This window comes from Calidris pugnax, unplaced genomic scaffold (assembly GCF_001431845.1).
Source record: "Calidris pugnax isolate Ruff unplaced genomic scaffold, ASM143184v1 scaffold18, whole genome shotgun sequence".
NCBI classification, from domain to species: domain Eukaryota; kingdom Metazoa; phylum Chordata; class Aves; order Charadriiformes; family Scolopacidae; genus Calidris; species Calidris pugnax.
The window spans coordinates 10,143,908-10,167,699 of record NW_015090812.1 but is presented as its reverse complement, the minus strand read 5'-3'; the positions used below and the strand labels follow the sequence as shown (position 1 = coordinate 10,167,699).

At 38.6% G+C, this 23,792-nt stretch overlaps 1 protein-coding gene across 4 annotated transcripts in view; it reads left to right on the top strand.

Annotated features, from left to right (window-relative positions):
* The window catches only part of ST3GAL3 (ST3 beta-galactoside alpha-2,3-sialyltransferase 3), a 195,474-nt gene that overhangs the window by 46,031 nt on the left and 125,651 nt on the right, over window positions 1–23,792 (top strand). For all 4 annotated transcript variants that reach the window (XM_014939199.1, XM_014939201.1, XM_014939200.1 and 1 more), the window contains one exon: window positions 9,044–9,086. In XM_014939199.1, the coding sequence (XP_014794685.1) occupies window positions 9,044–9,086 (43 nt within the window). The remainder of the gene's footprint in view (window positions 1–9,043; window positions 9,087–23,792) is intronic.

The following is a 23,792-nucleotide window of genomic DNA, read 5'->3' as shown; positions in this document are numbered from 1 at the left end:
TTTTCCCAAGCACGTCTTTTCTTTTTTTTTTTTTTTTTTTCTTCCCTCTCTGGTTGCTTTGTTTTACTTAGTTGCTAGCAAATCAAAAGTTGGACCTTGAAAGCCAGATTTATACCACTGCTATTTTTGTTCAAGACTTTTTCTACCTCCTGGGTCTGAGAGCGAGCAAGTTACATTTTTCTGCTCTAAGCCTCATTAGGATAGGAGTGCACTGAATGTGCAACTTTCCCATCTGCTAATGTTCTTGCTGGAAACGTTGAGGTTCAAAATACCTTACGGTTGTAGCTCACGCTGTTTAGATGTGTTTGATTGCAGTACTGGGCACTGGTTGTCTAGCAGTTGTTCTCACTGCAGGCTTAAAGCCCAATAGTTCTAACATCTCGAGCAGCTATGTGTTATCTAGGTCTTGCTCAAATTGTTTGAATATTTTAACTTTATTGTTGATTTTTCTTTTCAATGTAATACTTAAGCCTTATCAAAAGTTTGGCTTGACTTCTGCAAAGAAAATGGAGCTTTTAAAATTTGGTGTAGAGTAGCTTATCTTCTGCGGCTCATATGGTTGTGAAAGCCTACATGGCAGACAATGCTTCCAGACGCTGAGTTCACAGTGATAGTGGAGTAATCATTTGAGAGTTTAAATCTGTGCTTATTTAGGAGTTTGCAGTTAGTAATTCCTTAAAGTCGTTAATCATTATTGGGAGAAGCTGTGAGATCTATGAGGGAAACTGTCTCTGCTTCCTTTAGCTGCTGAAGGTGCTTAGATAACCATTTTGCGAGCGAAGAAAACCGCCTTGTGTCTGTTCTCCTAAATGCAACTCCAGAGTGAATTTGGTGACTCCTTTCCTATGTTTTGGATGAAGGCCAGGAGTTAGGAATACAACTGTAATTGTCATGTATCAAATTGGTAGAATAGTGACAAATTCCTAGCATGAGAGAAAAACATTGGTGACTTGCAGAAGATCACTTGCTGTTCTTTGGCTTGCTTGATGAGAATCTGGTAGTATAGGAGTATACAAGCTCTGATCTTTCCCAGATTTCTAGGTTAGTTGATATTAATTTAGATACTACGTTAATGAATAAAATTTGTGAGGCTCTGCTAGATGTTCTTGGTTTAAGGAAAATATTTTTAATTTATGGTGTGGTTCTAGTGTGTTAGGTTTTTTGTGTTGTTTTTTTGTTTTTCCTCCAAAATGCATTTCTGACTATCTGTCTTAATGCTACGTGGTAGTGAAGGGAAAGGAGAGATGAACTTAGTATGCTGTGTTTTTCTGCATTCCTGTAAAGTAGAAAACAAATGAGAAAGATTATATTTTTTTTCCTGCTGGTTTTAGTGGCTTTATTCTGTAAAAATGCTTTTCCCTCTTGATTTTTGATTAATGAAGTTCTACTTCATTCTTTATTTCTTTGAGCTGTAGACTGTGGGAGCTGCCTGAATCTTTGCCAATGACTGTCATGTATCGGTTGCATAGTCCTTACATGACTTTGCCAGCATGTTCAGTATCATCATCTGTCTTCTTATTAACGCTCTATTCCTCCAATTGAAAATACAGCTGTGAATGAGTTGAGGTACAAATGCCAAGAAGTGGCTTAAAGGATACCTCGAAAGAAAAGTATTTTAATGGGATTTTTCTCTATCATGTGGCATCTCTCTGCATCAAGTCACTACCTCTTGTAAGTCATAAAAGCCAATATAGATTACTGTTTTGGTAATATTGTTCTTGACTTTTATTAGGAAATACGATACAATTTCTAAAATAAAGAATATGTCAGAAGATTCAGTAGGGCAGCATTAACTCCATTAGCCAAGTGGATACGTGGTAGTAAATGAAACAACTGTTTATTTAGCAAAGGTTGCAGTCTGGCTTGAAACAGATGACTCCCTGGGAAAAGAAAAAGGGCATATGCAGTTCACAGATGGAAATTTTTCATCTTCCTATTGGAGTCTTTCATAAATTCAGCTTAAAGTAGACAGTTGTTTTTCTACCGTTGAAGGTTGCTATAGTTTCATTAGAAAAAAATTTGTAAGGAGTTATATAGCCCATAAGGCTATAACCAGAGGTTATATGGTTAAGGTACTCAGAGCCTTTTAAAATGTAATATGCTAGAATGACCTCTTTTTTTTTGTTGTTGTTGTTTTATTATACCTATTTTGGAGGTAAGACAAGCAGGCAAAAGACCTTCCTGATGGATGACCCCTACAGCACTATCAGCAAGTGATTGCTTATTTGTTTTTTCTGTGACTGGAGGATGAATAATGTAGTTGCAGTGTCTAATGAAGGAGACCCCTCTGGTGTATTGCTTTCCTCAGGCTGTAAAGCTGGGCCAGATGTCTTTGGGGGCCCCAATCAGGCATTACAGGGGGGGGAAAAAAACCACCTTGAAGTTACAGAGCTGGAAATGACTTCCTTTTGCTGTTAAATCTGAAGCAATAAGTAGTATCCTCATGATTTTAGGTGTCACCAGGGCACGCAGGGGTTTGTGACTGGAGGCAGATTTCCCCCTTCCCTGCTTTGAACTCACAGGTTTGTATTTCAGTTGTGTTGATAGTGCTTGGTGTATCTAGTTCCATCAAATGTGGCTGTTTTCATCAGGTGCGGTATCTGGAAAATGAGCTTGCTGCAGCAGGTTGGTGTCTTTAGATCAGTTTGCACAGCCTAGGAACATCTTTAATGGAAGTGAAATTCCAAGTTTTGCTGCTGATGTTGAGAATTCCTTTATGGTTCTCCTTTATTTTTTTTTTTCTGCTTAGAATATTGCACAATTTTAACCATTTTTAGCTGAAATATTCAGGACAATTTTAACCATTTTTAGCTGAAATATTCTAGGGGAAGGGAAGGAGGAGCATGTTTCATGTTTATTATGTTTTCTTAAAATTTAAGTTATTTCCTGAGAATGAAATAGAAAAAAATCACCCCACCTCACAAGAAAATCTTATACCAACAGTTATCAAAATGTTCTCTATACTTCTTGCTTTGGTCCTGGTTCTCTAGACCAGGTGCTTCAGGTAGAAGGACTCGTATTGTCAAGGAAGTTCTTTTGCTCCCCAGATAAAGAGAGAGCCTAAATGAGTCTACATACTAGAAGTTCTTGAAGAATGATTTTTATTACTTTTTTTTCCCACACATATGGTGGAAATGTCAAACGGGCAGATAGTTCCTCTCCTTGCCCTGTAAAAATATACAGCAGAACTGACATCTGTAAAGACAATGGCTTAACCCTTGCAGCCCGGTGCTAGAAGCATGCCTCACCAATCTGTGTCTGCGTAGAACCCCGGTACACTTGGGATTATCCCTGGTGTTACTTGGATAACCTGCAGAAAGAGGCTGTTAAACTTGTATGCAAAAGAGTAAATGGAGATGAGGAATAGACCGGAACACAGATTTAGGAGGTGAGCCTGCAGTCTGTGGGACAGGGCTACAGAGCCCAGGTGGCCTCAGCTCTACCCTTCTGAACTTGGCTTTACAATTTTACTATTTTTTGCAGTTATTTAAATAGCTTCAAAAAAGAATGCTTTCATCAGTAAGTTCCATCACTGAAGAGGTTAAAGGTGAAAATTCTAAGGAAAGGATGCAACATTAAGTCTTTGTTTGTCCAGTACTTTCATTGTTGCTCAGTAATCTCGAGTGGTTGTGTTTTTTTTTTTTAACTCCGGAAGAAAACCTTTCTTTTGTCATTTTCAGTTGATCCATTGCATATGACTTTTTTTCATTAATTCTTTCTTGTCCCTTGAGTTCTAGCAGAATCGCTTTACATCAACTGAACTTCTGTAACTGTCCATATGTGTTTTCTTAGTCTAAGGTGAATGTGAGGTGTTTGACCTTTTTCATTGCAGGGTAAGTCATTTTACCTGGCCTTTGCTACAGATGGAGAACCTGCGTGAAGACAGTGACCGAGGCTTAGCTCAGTTGCAGCCTCAGTTCCCCAGAGACCAAACTGCGCTGGACAGGATGAAATGTATCCGGGTGGTCTGAGCTATTCTCCACAGGACTTCTGTCTCCTGAGTGTCATACCCATTTCTTTGACAAGCACAAACATTTTGAATAGAATAGCTAAAATTGAATGTTCTGCCTTCCCTCCTGGACTTGCAATTACCACTTAAACACGGAACTAGAGCTGCATATAGCTCATCTTTTTAAAAAGTTTAAATTAATTTTCTGTTTCTGTGGGCAAAGCTATTTGTACTGTGCTTCTAAGTAGCTAGATGCTAAAGGAATTGTACTCAAGTCATCAGTGAAATCATTTATGGATAGTTAGAAAGGATAAAACCAGTGAGCCAAGTTAATTCCTGGATTGTTGATTTCTGATTAGTAGCATAAGGGGAAAATTTTACGCATTTGCTTGTATATAGTTATATTGGCTACAGATGCAAAATGCAATTTGAAAACTTGATAGATATTGTACACTGTGCTTTATGGCTTTTTGGGTGGTCTGTATGGAGTTTACAGACATTAGATGATGCATTTCTCACTTGCTGCCTGGTAGCTGGATTTCTGTTGGATACTTGGGAGAAATTTCCATGCTAGTGCCAGTATTGAATTTGGCACAGGATTTGCATCATTTATAGAAATTGCTATGCTTGGCTGTACTTCTGTTCATATAATCCTAATTATATGCTTTATTATGAAATTGTTGTCAGTTATTAGATTCTTACTCAATTCCAATCTTCCTGGAAATGTAGAAATGTGTTTTATTCCTGACCTAAGAGGACCTCTTGTTCTTATGGGACATGATGAAACTTCATTTCTCATGTTCGTTCGCTTCTGTACACAACTGTACCACAATGTCAGCTGAGATCTGGAGCTCCCTAGAACAAGTGAGTGTGTGGTCCTTAGATTGTCTTGCTCTCTTTTAATACTGTTGCTTTTATTCTTCATGGGCCTTTCAGTCTATTAGGGGCTGAGAACATAAAGCCTTGTTCAGATTCTTCCACAATGCTTTTAGTGGATGCAAAGTAAGTTGTTACATTTACTTGGTTTTGGCTAAAAAAAAAACCACCAAAAAACAAAACAAAAACCAAACCAAAAAAAAATTTCCCTTGGTCAAGTGTTAGATTGGATTAGAAAAAATCCTTTTCCATACAGCCATATAAATTCCTTGTCTGGAGGCTGGTTTATAAGACCTACCAACCTGGTTAGATCTGAAGTGAGTTCTCCAGAACACCACCTGTTGATAGCTCTGCATTGTGCTTCAGTGCAGAGACCTCCTTATGGGGGAGTCGTCATGATGATGTTGGAACAGGTTGTCCGGAGAAGTTGTGAATGCCCCATCCCTGGAAGCGTTCAAGGCCAGGCTGGATGGGGCTTTGAGCAACCTGGTCCAGTAGGAGGTGGGTTGGAAATCGATGATCTTTAAGTTCCCTTCCAACTCTGACTATTCTATGATTTTATGTTGGCAGAGGCCAACATCAAACCACAATTAACACAGCCAGCTGGTCCCAGGTAGTTCTTGTTGAAGATGCTGGAGTATTTCTGCCTTGCTCTCTCTAGCTATTTTGTTCCATTTTCTCTAATAGCCTGGCACTTCTGTATCCCACTGCATGAAAAAGAGGAGAACTGTTTTTCTTTATTGGCTCGTTAACTTGGTTAACTTGGTGAGTAAGGGTATAAACTAGATTGGATTAGAAAAAATCCTTTTCCATACAGCCATATAAATTCCTTGTCTGGAGGCTGGTTTATAAGACCTACCAACCTGGTTAGATCTGAAGTGAGTTCTCCAGAACACCACCTGTTGATAGCTCTGCATTGTGCTTCAGTGCAGAGACCTCCTTATGGGGGAGTCGTCATGATGATGTTGGAACAGGTTGTCCGGAGAAGTTGTGAATGCCCCATCCCTGGAAGCGTTCAAGGCCAGGCTGGATGGGGCTTTGAGCAACCTGGTCCAGTAGGAGGTGGGTTGGAAATCGATGATCTTTAAGTTCCCTTCCAACTCTGACTATTCTATGATTTTATGTTGGCAGAGGCCAACATCAAACCACAATTAACACAGCCAGCTGGTCCCAGGTAGTTCTTGTTGAAGATGCTGGAGTATTTCTGCCTTGCTCTCTCTAGCTATTTTGTTCCATTTTCTCTAATAGCCTGGCACTTCTGTATCCCACTGCATGAAAAAGAGGAGAACTGTTTTTCTTTATTGGCTCGTTAACTTGGTGAGTAAGGGTATAAACTCAGGTGAGGGGAGGTGAAGACAACCTGTATGTTAGGGCACAGAGAGGTTCTGTGAGTGCCAGGGCAGGCTCTTGCAGCCAGTATTTTCAAGGGAGGGAAGGGCAGGAGTGGGATTGCCCCTTTCTGTAACATTGAGCTGTGTCATCAGCTCAGTCCATCTCCCGTCATCACCATACCCTGACCATACTGTATTTTAGATTCAAGTTGTACTTGTCTTTGACTTAGCGGGTCTGTGTCTTATTTTGTTTTAAATTAAATGCATAACTCCAGACAAGGACTGCCTTTTCCTGCAGCTGGGCTGTATGTGTTTGGCCTCTCCAGGTGTTTGGGGTTTTATCTGTCTTTTGTGAATCCAGACTGCTTCCAGGCAGCATGTGGGCTGCACTGTTGTGTCGCAGTGACTTTTGGCCCCTGTGTTCATAGTGATACAGCTGAAAGATATTGAAAGTCTGTAACAAGACTGTTTTTTGCTAAAAAGGAAGCTAACTTTGAATCTGTGATTTAGAGGCTCCTAGTGTCTTCCTTGGGGGAGCAGCATGAGATAGAGATTAATTTCCAAGCCAAAAGTAACGCTGTAACTTCCAGAAGTCCTGGTGAATGTGAGATAGCCCATGGTTTCTCTGCCTGCAGTAGTTTGCATGTTTCACCAGTCAGGGAGAGGAAGGAGCGTAGATGCTTCTGGTTTGATGTTACAGCCTGAAAGGACTATTTACACCCTACTGAAACCCACCTTGATGCAGCCTGAGTGATGTGCTCTGGGCAATCCTGCTTAGCAGGGGAGTTGGACTAGATGATCTCTAGAGGGCTCTTCCAACTCTGACAATTCCGTGAATTCTGTGAAAGTCAAGAACACACCTGTGCTTCTAGTTTGAAGCCAGAAATGTAGTTTTGTTTTGCTATACTTCATACGTTTGTTTTTTTTTGTTTTTTTTTTTTTTGAAAGTGCCTGTTGCAAGATAGTTGACAGGTATAACTTTACAAGATTGCTTTATACCTCTCTTAATAATCATCAGTGGACATCAAAAGTAACCACTTTAAACCCAGGGAAGGTGAAATGCATGTAAAAGAAGATAAATCTTATGAAACATTGCAATGGAGGTATGTCATCTGTGGCACTTAGCATTTAGTGTGTGTGTGTTTTCTGTTGCTTTGGTTGCAAAGCTCATAAAGTGCTGAGTTAATAGAAAGCCCAGGATGATGTTGAAGTTACAAGGTGATGTATCTCTTAGTGCATTTCCTCTTCTTGTGTCTCCTGTTGGGAAGAAGAGAATGTTAGCTCGAATGGGATAAGATTGATGGCAGGTTGGTAGGTGGCTGTAGATGTTTTTTTAAAAATACCAAACCAATGTAAGAATAATAATAAAAAAATTGTATTGCTGTTTGCTCAGTATGGATGCTGGTTTTGGAAGGAGAAAGGGTTAATAAAAGTTGAAGGCATATTTTTTTTCCCAGAATGGCTACCTTCCTTTGCATGATCCTACATGCGGAGGAGGTAAGGTTGGACAGGAAATAATTTCTTGTAGGAGGAATAAACTGGGAAGTTATGAAGAAAGCAGCACGTTGGGGAAACACAACTGTCAGTATGTGGAAGGTGGAGGAGAAATGCACAGGTGCATTTCGAACATTAAGTACAGTGGGGATGGTGGGTGGCAGGTGGGTGCTGGCAGAGAATGGATGGTATGTGCCAGTATCAAGTGCACATGTGTTCTGCAACTTCTGTTACCTAAGATATGTCAAACATAATTCTTCCCTTGGCTCAGGAATTAAATCTTAATGGGATTGAAATCGATGGCACAGTTTACACTGACCTATCTGCTGCAATTGTTTGTCTTAGGTACATGTTTAGGCTTTCCTGTTCTGCCGGTAAAAGCTTGTGATCTTGTTGAGTAAACTACTGCAGCAGAAATTCGTACAGTGTTTCATAAAGAAAGCAAACTTCTTTGTTTCCACTGAGCTCTTTCTAAAAGACTATGAGATATTCCCCTCCCCGACCTCTTGTTTCTTTTAATACATCCTAATGATCCTCCAGATCATTAAGCTCTGAAGGGATTATCTTCTCTGTTTGTATTGGCTTTTTTTAATTGTTTGGTAGTGAGACCCAGTGCTTCTCAGTATGATGGGGCCCCTAAGCTTAACGCAACGTAAGGACGTTACACCTTTCAGCTTCTCTTGTGTATCGCATGTGAATTCTAATAGTTTTAAATTTTGTATCAAGTATTTGATTTATGAGATCAAAATGTATTCAAAGATGCTGATTGCAAAGCTTACCTTATACAGGAGTTACAGACGTTCTGAGTGACACCTTTGTTTCTGTAGCTGTTCCCTGTTTGTGGCGTAAACTGTGAGTTTGCAGTTTCCTATTGAACGTTTCATCACCTGAACTTGAAGCATTTTTGCCACCGTGAGTGACTTTCTCTTGAAGACAGACTGTTTGATTTATGGAGATATGGGTTGGAATAAACAAGAACTCAAGAAAAATTTCAAAGCTCTACCACATCAGGACCTGGGACAGGTGTTTGTCATACAGATTGCTGGCAAAATGATTTCTAGTGCAAGCAGGAAAGCTTTGTGTATCACTGCATGTGTGATTTCAGTAGTCCTTTGGTTTTATGACTACAGGTATCTTGGTTAATTCTAATGATATCTAAATTAGTCTCTTGCTTTTGTATTTCCTGGAAACTCAGAAATGTTAATTTGGGAAAACTTGAAGTAACAATCTGTGATAACTGCTGCTAGTGACTGGAAATTACAATATTGCTATTTTTTATTTAGAAATAATTATTGCCCTTCCATAAGGACTTGCTGATTTTGATTTTGGTGCCTTTCGCAAAAGAGACACTTGCAGTTTTTATGATACTGTTTCCCTTGCTTTTGTTTTCCAGAATATGACAAATTGGGCTTTCTCCTGAACCTGGACTCAAAATTGTAAGTAGAACAGTAGGACTCTTCTTTGTTTTTGTAGTTACACGTTTCTGTTGTAAGCACCTTTTATGTCAGCTGGGCAGTTGGCACACTGGACTGTACACGTCTACCTGGGATAGCCAAGTCCTGCAGCAACCTGGCAATTACGACTTCTTTCCTTGCACTAGGCTTTGCTGGCTGGCTTGGATTGTGATCCACTGTCATTAATTCCTTAATGACTGATCAAGAGGCTATAAATGTCTACCTGAAGCCATGACTGTCAGTCTGCTCTAGATATCCTACTGTTAATCTTCCACATGAGGAAAAATGCGTTAAACATTTGAAAGCAAGAGCAGTATTCATCTGCAATTTACTGGAATTCTTAGAAGTCTGTATTTCCTTTCCCCTTTTTTCTTTAAAAATGGATGCTGGTATTTTTCTTTGTAAACTGGAGTGGAAAGAAACTCAATACAAGGCAGTGACCCATTGCTATGTAAGAAGAACAACAAAGTACTCAAGGATGATACTCATCATGCTTTTTACCATAAATCAGTCAAATTGAGTCTGAACTTCTTAACACTAGGGGTCACTAGCGACTCTGTTTCTGAGGTCAACAGCCTTGTGGAAATTTTGGTATTGGGAGCAAAATAACCTACCAAAAACCTTCTGCCTCTACTACTTAAAAAGGCGCTGAAGCAATCTAGGGGCTTTGAATGACTTGAGGATGCATGGCCTCTACAATGTATGATATTAATAGAAAAACCATCCTTAATGTTTTGAAAGTCTTGTTGTACTTATAGGTTGTAACATTAAAGTTTTGAGTTCAGTCTTGCTGAGCAGCTTGAAAGCTTCCATAATGAAATAAAAGCCTTATAAGTGTGCTGGGAACTGCTATTCAGAGGAAATGAAAAAGTCTCTGGGTATAGGAGCTTCTTTTACAAAAGCAGCTGGGTACATAAACTCAACTATAGTAACTTATCTGGCAAAAAAGTGCTGTAGAAGAATGCATATGAGAGAGAAGGAATATGGATTTATTTTTTTTAATTATTTTTTCTAAAAGGTCTATATTTCATTCATGTGCAGGAAGGATGGTGTTTACTGCATGAATAGCTGCTCAAGGTTTCTTTCTGGTCTCATTTAATGTAACATTCTGGCTTTTGTTGCAAGATGCCTAGACCCCATGCTGGTTGCACAGTTACCAATTTTCTTTATTTAATTTTCTGTATTGGGACATCTTTGTGACTTAGAGACAATAGTGTGTGTACCCGTACAACACTCTGGGATGAGATGTGTATTGTCTTCCATTTATACATGTAGAAGTCAAAGCAAAGAGATTAGTCCAAAAATATGAAGTGGGTTAAGTAACCTTTGAGTGAACATCTTGGTGTTGGTAAGGGAAAAAAAGGTTTTTAAGTAGTCTGAATGTCTGTGGGGGTTTTGTCCCTTGACTACTTTGCATGTTTTGTATTGTCGAATTTATTGAACGTGCCCATTGACTGTCCACACACTTTTAGCACACTAGCTTTGGATACCAGCCTCTGCTCTGTCCAAACCACCCACCCAAACCATTGCTTCTTCTGTGCTCACTTTGCTGCTTTTAGCAAGTCCCATTGAGTCTTCCTTCCCCTCAAGCATCCTTTTTTGCTCTTCTTTGCTGACTTAACTACTTCAGTCAGAGCTCTCTGAAACATAGACTGCTACTTTTTCTACTTTAGTATGAGGCTAATTGAAGTTTTTACTGGCTGGAGGGCTTCAAAAACCCTGAAATTAAAACCTTCCCATGTTAAAGACTTTTCATTATTTTTGATTAAAGGAAGATTTTGTTGACTACTTAGAAAAAAAGAAAAAGATATTTATATAGCACCCTAAATATGCATGTTTGCTTTTCAAAGACATAAAGTTAGCTTCTGGAAAGGCTTGTAATAAAAGCAACATGATTAAAAAAAATACTATCAGTTAAGGAGCAAAGAAAGCAATAGGTGAAGTCACTCTTTTTTTTTTTTTACTGTAATTGTCCATTGTTGGTTTTAGGTTGGGTTTTTTCCATTGCTGTTTGTTTATTTCTTTCTTCTGTGGAAGTAAAGCTGGCCCTGCCTTGAGAATGGACCTGATGACCTGTGGAGTTCCCTTCCAGCCTCAATTATTCTATTTATTTATTTTTTTCAGTAGCAAGGGATCCAGGAAAAAAAGCTGAAAAAACCATACTAAATAAATTTTGAAAGAAAACGAGTGACAGCTTAGAGGAAGTTGCTGCTGTTCCACAAGTTGACCATGTGTGGTCAGGGTACCAAACAACTTTTCTTAGTACACACTGTATTTGGTGGAACTTAGTGGTTAAAAATGCTTTCTGCAACTCGATCAAAATCATACCATCTTAAAAGCACTTTCTGGTTAAAAAAAAATTGCTTAAAAGTTGAAAGGGGTAATGTGTTCTGCACTGATGACTTTATTGGCAGAAATAATTTAATTACATCTGTTGTGATATAATCGTCTAGTGGAATTTTGCCATAGATCATAACTTTATAGGGTTCACTTAATTGACAGCATGTGAGTCTTGGGTGACGTGGAGCACTTGGGGCAACTAGTAGTTTTCTCTTTTTTTTTTTTCTTTAATCTTTTATTTATTCAAAATCTGTTTCTGGCTGTGTTAGTTGATGTCGTTTAAACTAATGGCCTGGAGGAATAACGTTTTTTACAAAGGTAGGTCTGCATTAAAACTTAAGTGCTCTGACTTAATTTTCAAATGACATTACAGAGGAAAGTGACATGAATAAATAGTAATGTGTCAATTTGCCTTTGCATCTCTAATTTTTTCATGTCTTACTACTTTAGTGTCCTCTATCCTGTAAGTGTCCTGGGCATGTTATTCAGGTATAATACACTCTGTTGTGGTTATAGCAATGTAATGATTCTGTTCACTGGTTCTCTTTGAGTTCATGGAAATGGTAACGAAGCCAGATTTGTTCACTTTAGAAAGAAAATCTGTCAGAAGTACTTGAGAAGTGTCCACTGTGGGAACTGTATGTCTGATGTGTGCCTTGCTATAGCATTAGGGAGGCTGGTGTGGTCAGGAATCCCACCTGGAAGGGGATGGCACATTTCAAAGTTACTGTACGGATGCTTCATGGAAATGAATGGTTCTGATCAGAAGTCCTGTTGCCTGTCAGAAAGGAGAACATCAAGAAAGAAGATGCTTCCTTTCTGCTGCCTGTGCATAGGCTAACTCTTCTTCAGAAAGTCTTTAAGCTTTTAAAAAGCAGGATCGCATCCAGGTGGGGATTGTTAATGAAATCCAGGATGAATGGAAAGCTGAGGACATCTGTAGGCAACATCATTTGTGAATTAGTTGTTTCCCTAGCCAAAACAAGACCTAAGGCTCCTCAGGACCAGATTAGTGAAAAAGATCTGTTGCAAGAAGAGTTTCTTATAGTTATGCTTGTACCAACCATAACATGATGACCAAAATTAGAGTATCAAAACAAAATATACACAAACTACAGAAGCAGGCCAGCTGTATCAGTTTCTCCCAGGTAAAGAGGTTTACCAAGCAGCAGAGTCACATGCCATTTTAAAACCTTTAAGAATAAAATCCAACCTTTATTGGGTTTCAGAGAAAAGTACTTGTACAAAAAATATGATACAATTCACAGGTCTTGATTCTTGGAGGGGGCAATAGTTCCTGAACAATTTAAGGCCATCAATCACATTAGTGACTCAGCCAATGGATTACTAGGTGCCACAAAATGCCAAGATTTGCAATTGCTTTCTAACATCTCTGCTTGGCAAAGGGTTGCATACTTTTATTATTATTAAATATTTATATTGTAGTAGTTCTTTGAGGCTGGCCAGGTCCTAGAAACAAGAGCTTCATTCACTACAAATTCTGAATCATTCTCTGAGTAGAATCTATGTTTGCATTGAATTACAGGAGATTTCTGTAAAAGGATCAGCATGTGATCATGTAGTTAATTATAGACTGTATCTTAATGCATATTTAGTGGGCCCAGCTGAAGATTGCATGGTCATTTTTTATTCTGTCACTTACTACTCTGTGAATGCTTGGTTTAGTCACCTTAACGATTACTTTGAGTATGCCTTGGCATATAACAAGTGTAGATTCACTTGTCTTGTGCATGAGAAAAACTCCTTTTTGTAATAATCCGTGTGACTTGGGGGCTTTTCCCTTGAGTTGTTGTCCTTGTGCTTCTATATCAGCTTTCCTTACTCTGATGGCATGCTGTTTACTCAGTGAGATGGAAGCCAGTGACTGCTACTTCTGTCCTCATTTCAAACTCATCCTTCAAAAGCTATTTTCAAAGGTACTTTAGCAGTTAGGTTGGCGATTTGGTGTTAACTTGAGAGACAAAGTTAATTTTTTTTAAAGACAGAAACTGGCAAAAAAAAAATTGCTACCCCTCTCAATTAGAAAAATGACTGTGAGATCAGTATGGTTGACCACAATGACATAATACTAAAATAGGTAATACATTGTATTTATAATATATGGTATATATTTTATATTGTGTGCTTTGGGAAGTTTTAAGCAGTACTTTATTAAAAGTAGGAATATTTTTCCAGTGGGCTCTGTGCTTTGCTAGACATTCTGTGACACTGTGTATTTGCATGTTTTTCCAATATTATAGAGTAGATTTGGGAGGTGCAGCAAAGATTTTTTAAATTTTTTTAAAATATTCATGATAATGTCAAACTTTGCTTTAAAAAGAAGAGACAAAAGAAATGGAGTCTTTGGTGGAGGGGGGCAGGGAGGGAAGGGCCAGAAATAACAACCTTCACCCTGCAAACTCAAAAGAAACTTGATCTACACTTTGAAAAGACCGTAAAAATGGAGGGAGTTTGGGCTAGGGAAACACACAGATTGGGTTACTTCTGTTTGTTGAAATTTCTTTACTTCAGAGCTTTAATAATGAAGAACTGAAACGGAGCCCCTTCCCCTCATTTTGTTTCTAGGGTGGGAGGTTGCTTTGAAACTGTTTGTGTCTATGTGTGGTACTTTGCCATTAAGCACTGTAAAAATAAGCAATAAACGTGTTGGAATGCTGGACTTTCCCTGTGCCTGCTGCTGTGGGATTTCTTTGTGCCCTGTTTTCCTTCCCATTTGTCTTTTTGTATTCCTACGATCCTGAGGGGGAAAAATAAAAAAAGTGAGAAGTCCTAATCATCACCCGTCCTGCCCAGGCAGGGTAAGAGTGTGTCTCAGGGGCTAAATGGGGGAATTCTGATCATCACAAGCAAGAGCGTCCTGATGCTTTTTCTGAAAGGTTATTTCAAGGCTTAGCATACTTTATGACATTTGGTATTTTCCTGTCAGTTGGTTATTTATTTCTCTTTCATTTCAGATTTTTCTTTGACTTTGAATTCATGTCCTTCTACCTAATCTCGCCCAATCTGTACTAATTGTTTGAGCACTTCAAATATTTAAGAAAACGAACCCTAGCTATTCACAGCGGTTCAATTACCAGGCTGTTTGTTGTTCATCCATCAAACCTCCCACGTTTGGGTGGGATGTAACTGCCATCCCCATTTTATTTTTTTTGTTTTGTTTTGTTTTGTTTTGCTCTTCTTAGCTCATTTCAGGTTTTTTCAGTTTTGATCCTTTGGAATTCTTGTAAGGATTTCTCATGTGAGTCTCAATTACCAAACTTTGGGACTCCTGTGTTAGACACAACCTCAGTCGATGAAGAAGATAAAGACTGTAGAACTCAGAATTACTGGCTACTTAGAACTGATTCATTACTTGATTCGAGTACAAACAAAGTAAAAAAAAAAATTATGCATGGTGTTTCTAAAAGGGCCAGTTTCCTGAAGCTGGAAGTAATTATGAACCAAACCATGTGGGAAAAGAATGCAAAGCAAAAAATATGAATGGGTGGGCATTGCTTAGAGCACTTTTATACTGTTTGCCCTAACAAGTTCAGTTTTATAAGAAAGAAATGTTTATGGAAAAGCCGTTTTACTGAGAGTATAAGGGAAAACAGTGATAATGTATTTATAGAAAAGGCAGTAAATACATGGAGTTTTGTTCTGTTTGGATGAGGGAAAAAAGTGCTTTCCTTAATATCAACAAGAAAAATTCAAGCAGCAGATACCTAAGTTTATGTGCTTTGGAATTGGTATGTCTGGACAACATTGTTGCAAGAATTTCTAAAGAAGTAGCTGCTAGAGATTATTAATAAATCTTCAGACACTAGGGGTGCTCCATATTCTTGGCAGACAGTTGATGTACAAATATTTTAAAAGCAAAAAAAGGAATGACTCGTAAGCTTTTTCCAACCCTTTTTTGATTCCGAGCACAATAACACAATGGTCAATATGAGTTTCCACCAAAAAAAAAATATGTAATACATATAATTCCAATTAGTGTACATATTAACTAGGAAACACTTTTTGTTAGGTGGGCTGCTACTTCAAATGAATGTCCATGAAGGTGCCTGGTATGTGCAAGATGGATTTATTTATTTCTTTGTATGTTCCTCTTAGGACTGGGTTTGCACGTTTTGTGTTCTTTTAACCAGACTAGTTGTATAAAACTGGGAAATCTATAAAGAAAAGGCTCAGTTCCCCCCCCTCCATATCTGTAAGGTGAAACAGTTTGCATGAAGTTCTTCACCACAGTAGCATTAACCTTATTAAATGTATATTTATTTGTTTTGCTGGGGTGGAGATGGTTGCAACTAGTTAATTTACAAGTTTTTATTAACTGTTGTTTGAGAGAAAAAAATTTACAGTTGTTGCATTCACAGAAGGCCAAATTTACTTTAGTAACAAAACCCAATTCACAGATTATCTCTAAGCTAATAAATGACATGGGGCCCTCCTGCTGCTTTGTCCTCTTGGGAGTGTATAAAAAGCCAAACTTCATGTTCTTCCTTCAGAAAACTGTTCTAAAACTCAGAGATAAATTACTTTACTAGTGCATAAGCTGCCCAAAATTAAGCTTGATAAGTTTCTAGTTACTGAATCCTGGGCTGTATAGGGAGAAGTCTGGCCAGTAGGTTGAGGGAGGTCATTCCCCACCTCTGCTCTGCACTTGTGAGGCTACAACTGGAATACTGCGTCCAGTTCGGGGCTCCCCAGTTCAAGAGGGACAGGGAACTACTGGAGAGAGTCCAACGTAGGGCAACCAAGAAGATTAAGGGATTAGAGCACCTCCCTTATGAGGAAAGGCTCAAAGAGCTGGGGCTCGTTAGCCTCAAGAAGAGAAGACTGAGGGGAGACCTCACCTATACTGACAAGTTCCTAAAGGGTGGGTTGAAGGATGATGGAGCCGGACTCTTTTCAGCGGTTTCCAGGGATAGGATGAGGGGCAACGACCATAAGCTGGAAGATAGGAAGTTCCACTCAAATATGAGGAAGAACTTCTTTACGGTGAGCATCAGCTCTTCTGCACCTGCCTGCCTTGACACAGACCTTCTTGCAGGTCAGCACTGTTCCACCTCCAAAGAGAAATTTACTTCCTTTGTATTTCCCCTTGGAAATGTTTTAGGGAATCTCATCTGATGGCTGAATGGAAATAAAGTGTATTCCATTGTCGTGGTTTGAGGACATCCAGCAAGGGAGTGTTATACTGTTTATCAAGCCTGCTCTGAACCTTGTCACTTACTCTGAAGAACATTCCTGCAATGGTATCTAGACACAGCTTAGGTGTCAGCTCCTAATTTATATTTTTCTATAGCTGGCTGTGAGGAGATTTTGTAAATGGGGTGTATGGGAAGAAACAGCTTACTTCACTCTGTCTCTAAATTTGTCTTCTGCGTTGTTGTAATGTGACCAGAGACATCAAAGTGTTGCTGTTTTTGTGTGCTAAGAATGCCATACATAATGCCATACGGGATGGTGATCTGCCAGGTAGTGACATGCTGTGAAACCATGATCATTAGTTTTCTGCAGAGATGATAGGCTAGAGGAACTCTAGGTGATAGAGACTGAAGGAACCCTGTTAAATATAATCCCGGAGGTGTGTTTTATTTGACTTGTTCCCAGTCTTATGACCAGAAACCTGGCAGTAAGTTTGCTTAGTTAAAATATCTTTATTTTACTGTCTGAAGTTGTTCTAGGACTGAAGGACAAGGTAGGTTTTGATTAGGTTGATAAATTTAGAATATGCTTTTTCCTTGAGGAAGCGTGACATTTCTGCTAGCATTCTTGACAAATCAATACTGGAGAAGTTACTCTAAAGGACTCCAGACCTGACAAGGGCTGGTGGGAGAGCTGATGGTGTGTGATGTCCATTGCAATGAATCAAACATGATGAAGGCTACTTTACAGCAGAAAGGTTACTTACCGCTGCCTCTGATGTGCCATGTCAGGGAGGGAGTCGTGTAGCAGTGATTGTTGTAAGATGTTTTTGAGCATATGGATGTTTAAAATTAATTGTGAGGCCCAGATGAAGTTTTCTCTAGTTGCTTTTGAGAAAACCAAACAAATTAATTTTTATGAAATACTTTGCATTACAAAGAAGCCCATGTGATTCTTTCTCAGCTCACAGGAGAAATGAAACCAGACAGAAACTCCACTCCTGACTCGAGCTGCAGCCTCAGTCCTGCTCTCAGCAATGAGAATCAGGACCACAAAGGGAGGGATGGAAACTGACAGAACATGTATGTGCTCTTTCTTCCTTGTCTGCCATGCAATCTGTTCCAGCTCGTTAAAGAAGGATAAAATGGAGAGCCAACTAACAAAATGTTTTTGATTTGCATATTGAACATGTTTGGATACTTCTGTTTTATTTCAGACCGTTCAATTCCTACTTAGAAATATCTTCTCTCTCGCTCTTGAAAAAGGCTGATCTTGAAGGCCTGAAAAATGTGAGCCGTGTCCTATACAGCTGCAAAATGTTGAGTGCCTTCCTCCTGCTCCTTTTCATCCTCTTTTAGTGACCCTTTTTTACATCATTGAAGGCAGAAAACCCCAAAGGTAGTTGTGTCACTTGACTGAGTCAGGGACTCTGATCTGTACAGGATTCAAAGCCGTATTTTATCATCATGGAGCTCAGGCTCAGATGATTTTCTGAAGTGTTGCTATTTTGATGAATTAACAAGGAGGAGAGGATAGGGTTTGTCCTGTTGAAAAGTGAAAACTATTTCAAGGCTCAGACTTGGAGCTCTTCTTTAGCCTGTACAATAAACATCTTAGAAACCCACTTATATCTCTTTCAGAGAGCCGTGAATAACCTCCTCTGATGTAGGACTGATGTTCAGTGAAATTAGGGGTGATATAAGATGAAGGAAGGTCTGATTAATTGGGCTGTTCACAGTTCTTCGAGACAAACTTTATTCTGTTCTCTGACTCATCGTGGTTACATATGGCAGTTTGGATGTTGGTTGGATGGCCTTTTCAGACAAGCAGCTGTTCTTTGAAGTGGAAAAAAAATAAGTTATCTTAGCAGAAGAGCATTCAGTAGAACAATGTATGGAGTAAACAGGAGAGTTTTTTGATCTGGGTGGTTCTGCAGCTGTTCTTACCATAAGAGTTCTGGCTATTCTTAACTATTTACCCTAAAGCAGTTTGGAATTTTTTAGTTTCGCGAGGGCACGTTTAGTCATAGTATCTGCAAAGGTTCTTTCAGGTCAGGATTATGTTCTGTATTTACAGCAAGGTTTCTGGAGGAAACATCATCTTCCTAATGTGTAGCCTTCCTCTTCTCAAGACATCAGTGTGATACTTACTAGCAGTTGATGTCTACTTGAATTCAGGACATCTGTCTCTAATATAGGTTAGTGAAAACAGCTTTTTTTGGACTACTACTTCAGAAAGAAGAGAGAAAAATTCAGAGCCTCATGACTATATACAGCATTTTGTAAAACTACTGTTAAACCACATTCCTCAATTGTGAGGTCATCTCTATGTACCATTTAAAGCAATTTATTCACTGACCAGTGGATTTTTCCTCTCTGTTTCAGTCCAGCCCAGGAAAAAAAAAAAAAGCCCTTGCCATTTCCATAGTCATTTTCTTCTGTGGTTAAGAGGAGTTCAGTTGTTACTCCTTCCCAGGCTGTCCAGATCTTCCAAAGAAAAGTTTAAAGGACAACCTTTATCACCTTTACCCCTGCAAAGTTACCGAAGAAACTGAAAAGGGAGGGTGTTGTGCACTGTTCTTGTTAAAGATGGTATCAGGTAGCTGAGAGAGATTTTTTTCAAGTGGGATTTATTCCCCTAAGGTTTGGTCTCTGCCAGTTGCCTGTGCAATAGGTCTGCTACTGCAACAGAAAGGGTTGAACTTCCTTCATGAGAAAATAAAAATGACCAAAGATTGACCTGCCCCAATGTCTTGTATCAGAGTGCTCCCTAGAATTTTTTAGGGAAGGAGAAAAATTCACCAGCGAGAAGTGATCCTTGCTTCAGTGTCACTCTCCAGCTTTCAAGGAGAGGCAGCTTTGGTTTTCCTGAGTTGGGGCTGCTGTTAGACCTCTTAATGGCTTTTGATCTCATCTCTACATCTGGTTTCTATAACATACTGATGTAAAGAAATCTACCAATTACCTGCATGTTATATGAAAGAAGTGCTTCCTTATGTCAGTGTTTCACTGTCTTTAGGATAATTTTGGTTGATGTTCATGTGATATGGGAAATAGTGAATAATAAATCACAGTTGATCTTTTCAGTAGCATTCTTCTGTGCTAGTGGGCACTCACACGTAGCTAAACACTGTGAGTTTCTCTGAAATGAAGTGTTCCATAGCCTGGCTGCGTTCTGCAATGAAATGAACTACTTTTCTCAGAAGGAAGATTTGGCCATTAAAACCTTAGTGTAACTGATTTTCTCATTTGGCATTTAACATTGCTAAGCACTGGATTTTGACATTTAAGTCTACTAAACTCTAATATCCACAAGTATAAAACTGTAATTTTGGCTATGATGCTTTTTAGTTCATCTTTCTTTCCCCACAGCTGTAGGCTTTGGGGCAGTACCTTTGTTTTCAGAGGTACTGATTACTACTAGTCTGATAGGGGATTTCTGGATTCTAATTGGGTTGAATTATTTATTCTCATGTCTTTAGCACTTGTTTGTCTCTCCTGGACCGACACTGCTGGATTCATTACACTACAAATAGAAAAGGAGTGTTCCTGATCCAAAGAAAGCATTGCCCATTTGTAGATGTAACAGATGAGGGTTGGTGATGAAGACTTAAGGGTTACAGCAACAAAATTATGACATTTCAATTTATCTTCTCACATTCCTTCGTTTGGCCAAAAATGGATGTGATAGGTGAGCCTTTTATTCCCCATCAAGCTTTTAATTGGCTTCTTTTTATAGCCATTGTGCTAACAGTGAGTTTTGAGAGGTATGTAAATAAAGAATCACAAATCACTTTTCGCAAGTTTTGAGAATTACATGTGCTGATATTAGGGAGCATTATGATTTCTCACTTTGGGGAAGCAGAGTTTATTTAGACAGTTCTTTCAGAAAACACTTCAGGTAGGATTCCCAATTGACTGCTGAGAGAGCTTTTATTGACTACTAGGCAAGTCCTAATACATCCCATCTCCAAATAAGTGACTATCCTCTATTAGGTTATCCTTGTCTCTTATCTGTAAAAACCAGAATGATGATACTTATTAATGGAAAGGATGGAAACAAGTAATTTTGGATCTATGGAAATGAGAATAGATGGAAGTCCAGTAAAATACATTCAGGAATTACGTTGATTATCATCAAGGTACTTCATCATTAAGTTACAAGTTTCTTTGTCCAAAGATTAATAAATAATCAAAAACTCAGGGAGCAGTCATCTTTATATTTTTTTTTTCTTTCTTTGGTAAACAGCTGCCTTCTGTGAAAATAAAATTTCTGTATTTCATGCTTTTTGTTTAGTCTAACAATTGGTATTTCAGCCAGTTGTTTTCTCCTTTTTCTGTTTCTTTAAAGACACAAACAAACCAACTCTCAAAGTTTTCTTTGCTCCTTATCTGTGTCTATTTGAACACAATTCTGCTTTTTCTCTGTGGTACTAGTGTTAAAGGTAAGATGTAACAGAAACTTTAAAAAAAGGGGAAAGCTTATAAAAACCAAAGGAGATCAGGAGATCAGGGATATTACTCAATTCTTGGAGGAGTACACAGCATGTGGTCACATAAAAAATATGCCGTGGACTTTTCTTGGATTTTTAATCTGCATCCTTTGAATCTGGTTTTATAAACTTAGCATTTAATTTCTTAATTTACTTATTTAAAACAAACAGAAACTTTCTAGCTTGAAAACTTCTGATTCTTTTTTTAGGAGTTGATAAAAGGTTATTAATTAAGAAGCTCCAGGGAAGTTTGTTGGATTCTGTGAACTATAAGAGATGGTACAATGGTGTAGTCCTTTTTTATAGAGAAATCACTTATAGCTGTATTTCTTAAGATGTTTATGTATTTAGCACTACCGAGACTAATCTGAAATTCCTTCTTCTGCCTAGTGATCTAATTCCTAGTATTTCTAAGACCAGGAATGGAATTCAGCAAGGAAGTAGGATCTTCATGCCTTTTTTTGTGGATGGAAGCCTCTTCAGTGTGTTTGTGCAAAGATGGTATTTCAACAAGGGTGAATGACACTGGCAGCGTGTTAGGGGTCTTCAGCTGTCAGCGTGCATTTCCCAAAGGGTGGCATTGGCTCACGTTGTGTCTAACGAAGATGGGGGCTATGGAGGTGGCTTTTGGTGCAATGCCTTTAAAACTTTGTTTTCCTAAGCCAGTTTAATGTAACCTAATCTTCTTCAGCTGGTGTTCTTGAGTAGTCCAAATAAATAATTAAAAGTATGTGTTGATAATGTTCACTGTTAAGAAATTAATTTTATGAGAAGCTACAATTCTGGGTGGTGAAGCAGAACAGGACATTTTTTTACCATGCATCATATTTTTTTAGAAAGGGATTTGGACCATCTCTTCTCGTATTTGGTCATACAACCTCCTTGAGGAATTTGCTTACATACTGAAGTAACATTTGAAAATATTTACATCTATTTAGCTGGCTATAGTGTGATAGATGCATTTCCTGTCCCTTCCAGTGTAAGCATTCTGCTTTTCCTCTTCTTTCTGTCTCCTCATTCCTTTCTCTTGTTTGTTTAGTTTTTCCTCAGCTGGAGCTAGAAAAATAGCAGATATCACATGATCAGGCCGTGTAATTATTTGAACCAAAGTATGGAAATTTCTAACAAAGCTGTAATTGGAGTTCCTTCTCATGCTTCGCTCCTGTTGAACATGGAGCTCCAGCCACCTAACAAGAGGAGGGTTCATCAGCTCATCTTGTTTCCATAATGTCTTGCACTTAAGGGGATTCTGCCTGTTTAAAATGATGTGATGATCATGACTCTACTTATAAAGTCAGATGTGCAGATACTTTTTTTTTTTTTTTTTGAGTCCCTTGTTGTTACTGGTGTATGGGAATTGACTGCTATATAGGTGAAAGCTGCTGCTGCTGCTGTTAATGTTAATTCAACAGCAGTAACTGAAGGAGGGTAAAAGAACTGCATCACCAGACCTGCCAAAGGTGTCCTTCCATGCCTTTAAGTGAACTGGTAGTATTTGCTGTGAGGCTGACAGTCTGTAATGAAGGGGAAGACTTGATGGTGCACTTCCTTCCTTATCCATCTCTTTAATAAAAGTCCTTGCCAGTGGGGGAGGGAGGGCTGGTTTATTTTGTTTCAGGGTTTTTCCCCCTCAAATGGGATTTGTTGTTTTACAAGCTTATGAGGTATTATGAAAAAAAAAAAATTGAGGACTAGAAGCTGTATATTTATTAGGCTGTGAGAAATACTATACAAAGATCTGTGAGCCTTTGATAATAACTAAAATAAATGTACACCCTAGCCACTCTGGTTGTGTCTTCGTGAGCATCTTGTTTGGAGAAGTCCTGCGATTTTGAAGCAAATCCCATAACGGTTTCTTACTGTATGCTGATTGAGTTCACAAACTGGGTTTGAAATGTAGCTCTGGACTTACTTGGGGGAAGTAAAACTGAAGCTTTATTCCAGGAGTCTACAAAATGCAACAATATTTAACTGGGGTCCTAGGAGTCCAAACTAAAACTTGGCCTTTTGGCCAACGCTGAGCCGTGTATATCTATGTATGTGATAGATAGATCTGGCCCAGGGAACCTGACTGGAGTCCTGTCTAAAATAAAATGTCTTGAATCTCACATGGTGTAAATATGGGGTCTCAGCATTAACTGCTTTGATTTAGTGATCTGCCCTTTTTACATCTGCCAAATTGCTTGCTAATATTGTTTCATTGGTACTTCATAATAACCACTATGTTTTATGTGCCTTTCATTTCATGTTCTCGTCACGTCTCCTATTCATTCTTCAGGTACCATGACATACACTTTGTAGAGCTGCTGTATAGGTAGGAATCAGTTTATTTTGGACCAAAGAGAAAGAAGATTGACCCAAGACAAAGGGTGAATCTAGAGAGCATGCTGTCAAACAACTCCTTTTCCTTGTTTCAGAAATGTAGCAATATATTTTGTGTGCAAGATAACAGCAAGATAAAGCAGTCCTCAAATAAGATTATCTCAAGCAGATAAAGTTTTTCAATTTTTACAATCCGCAATTTAGATTCCATGTGGAAGCCAAAGCAGCAAAATCTGTCTCTTAAAGTAGTTTTTGCAGTATTCAATTACAAGAGCTTAGTTGCGGGCGTATTTTTTTTTTTTTTTAGTAGTCAAATATACTTGAGTTTGTATTACTAATTTCTTTTCTTAAATGGATTTAGATTCCAGTCCTATGAGGAT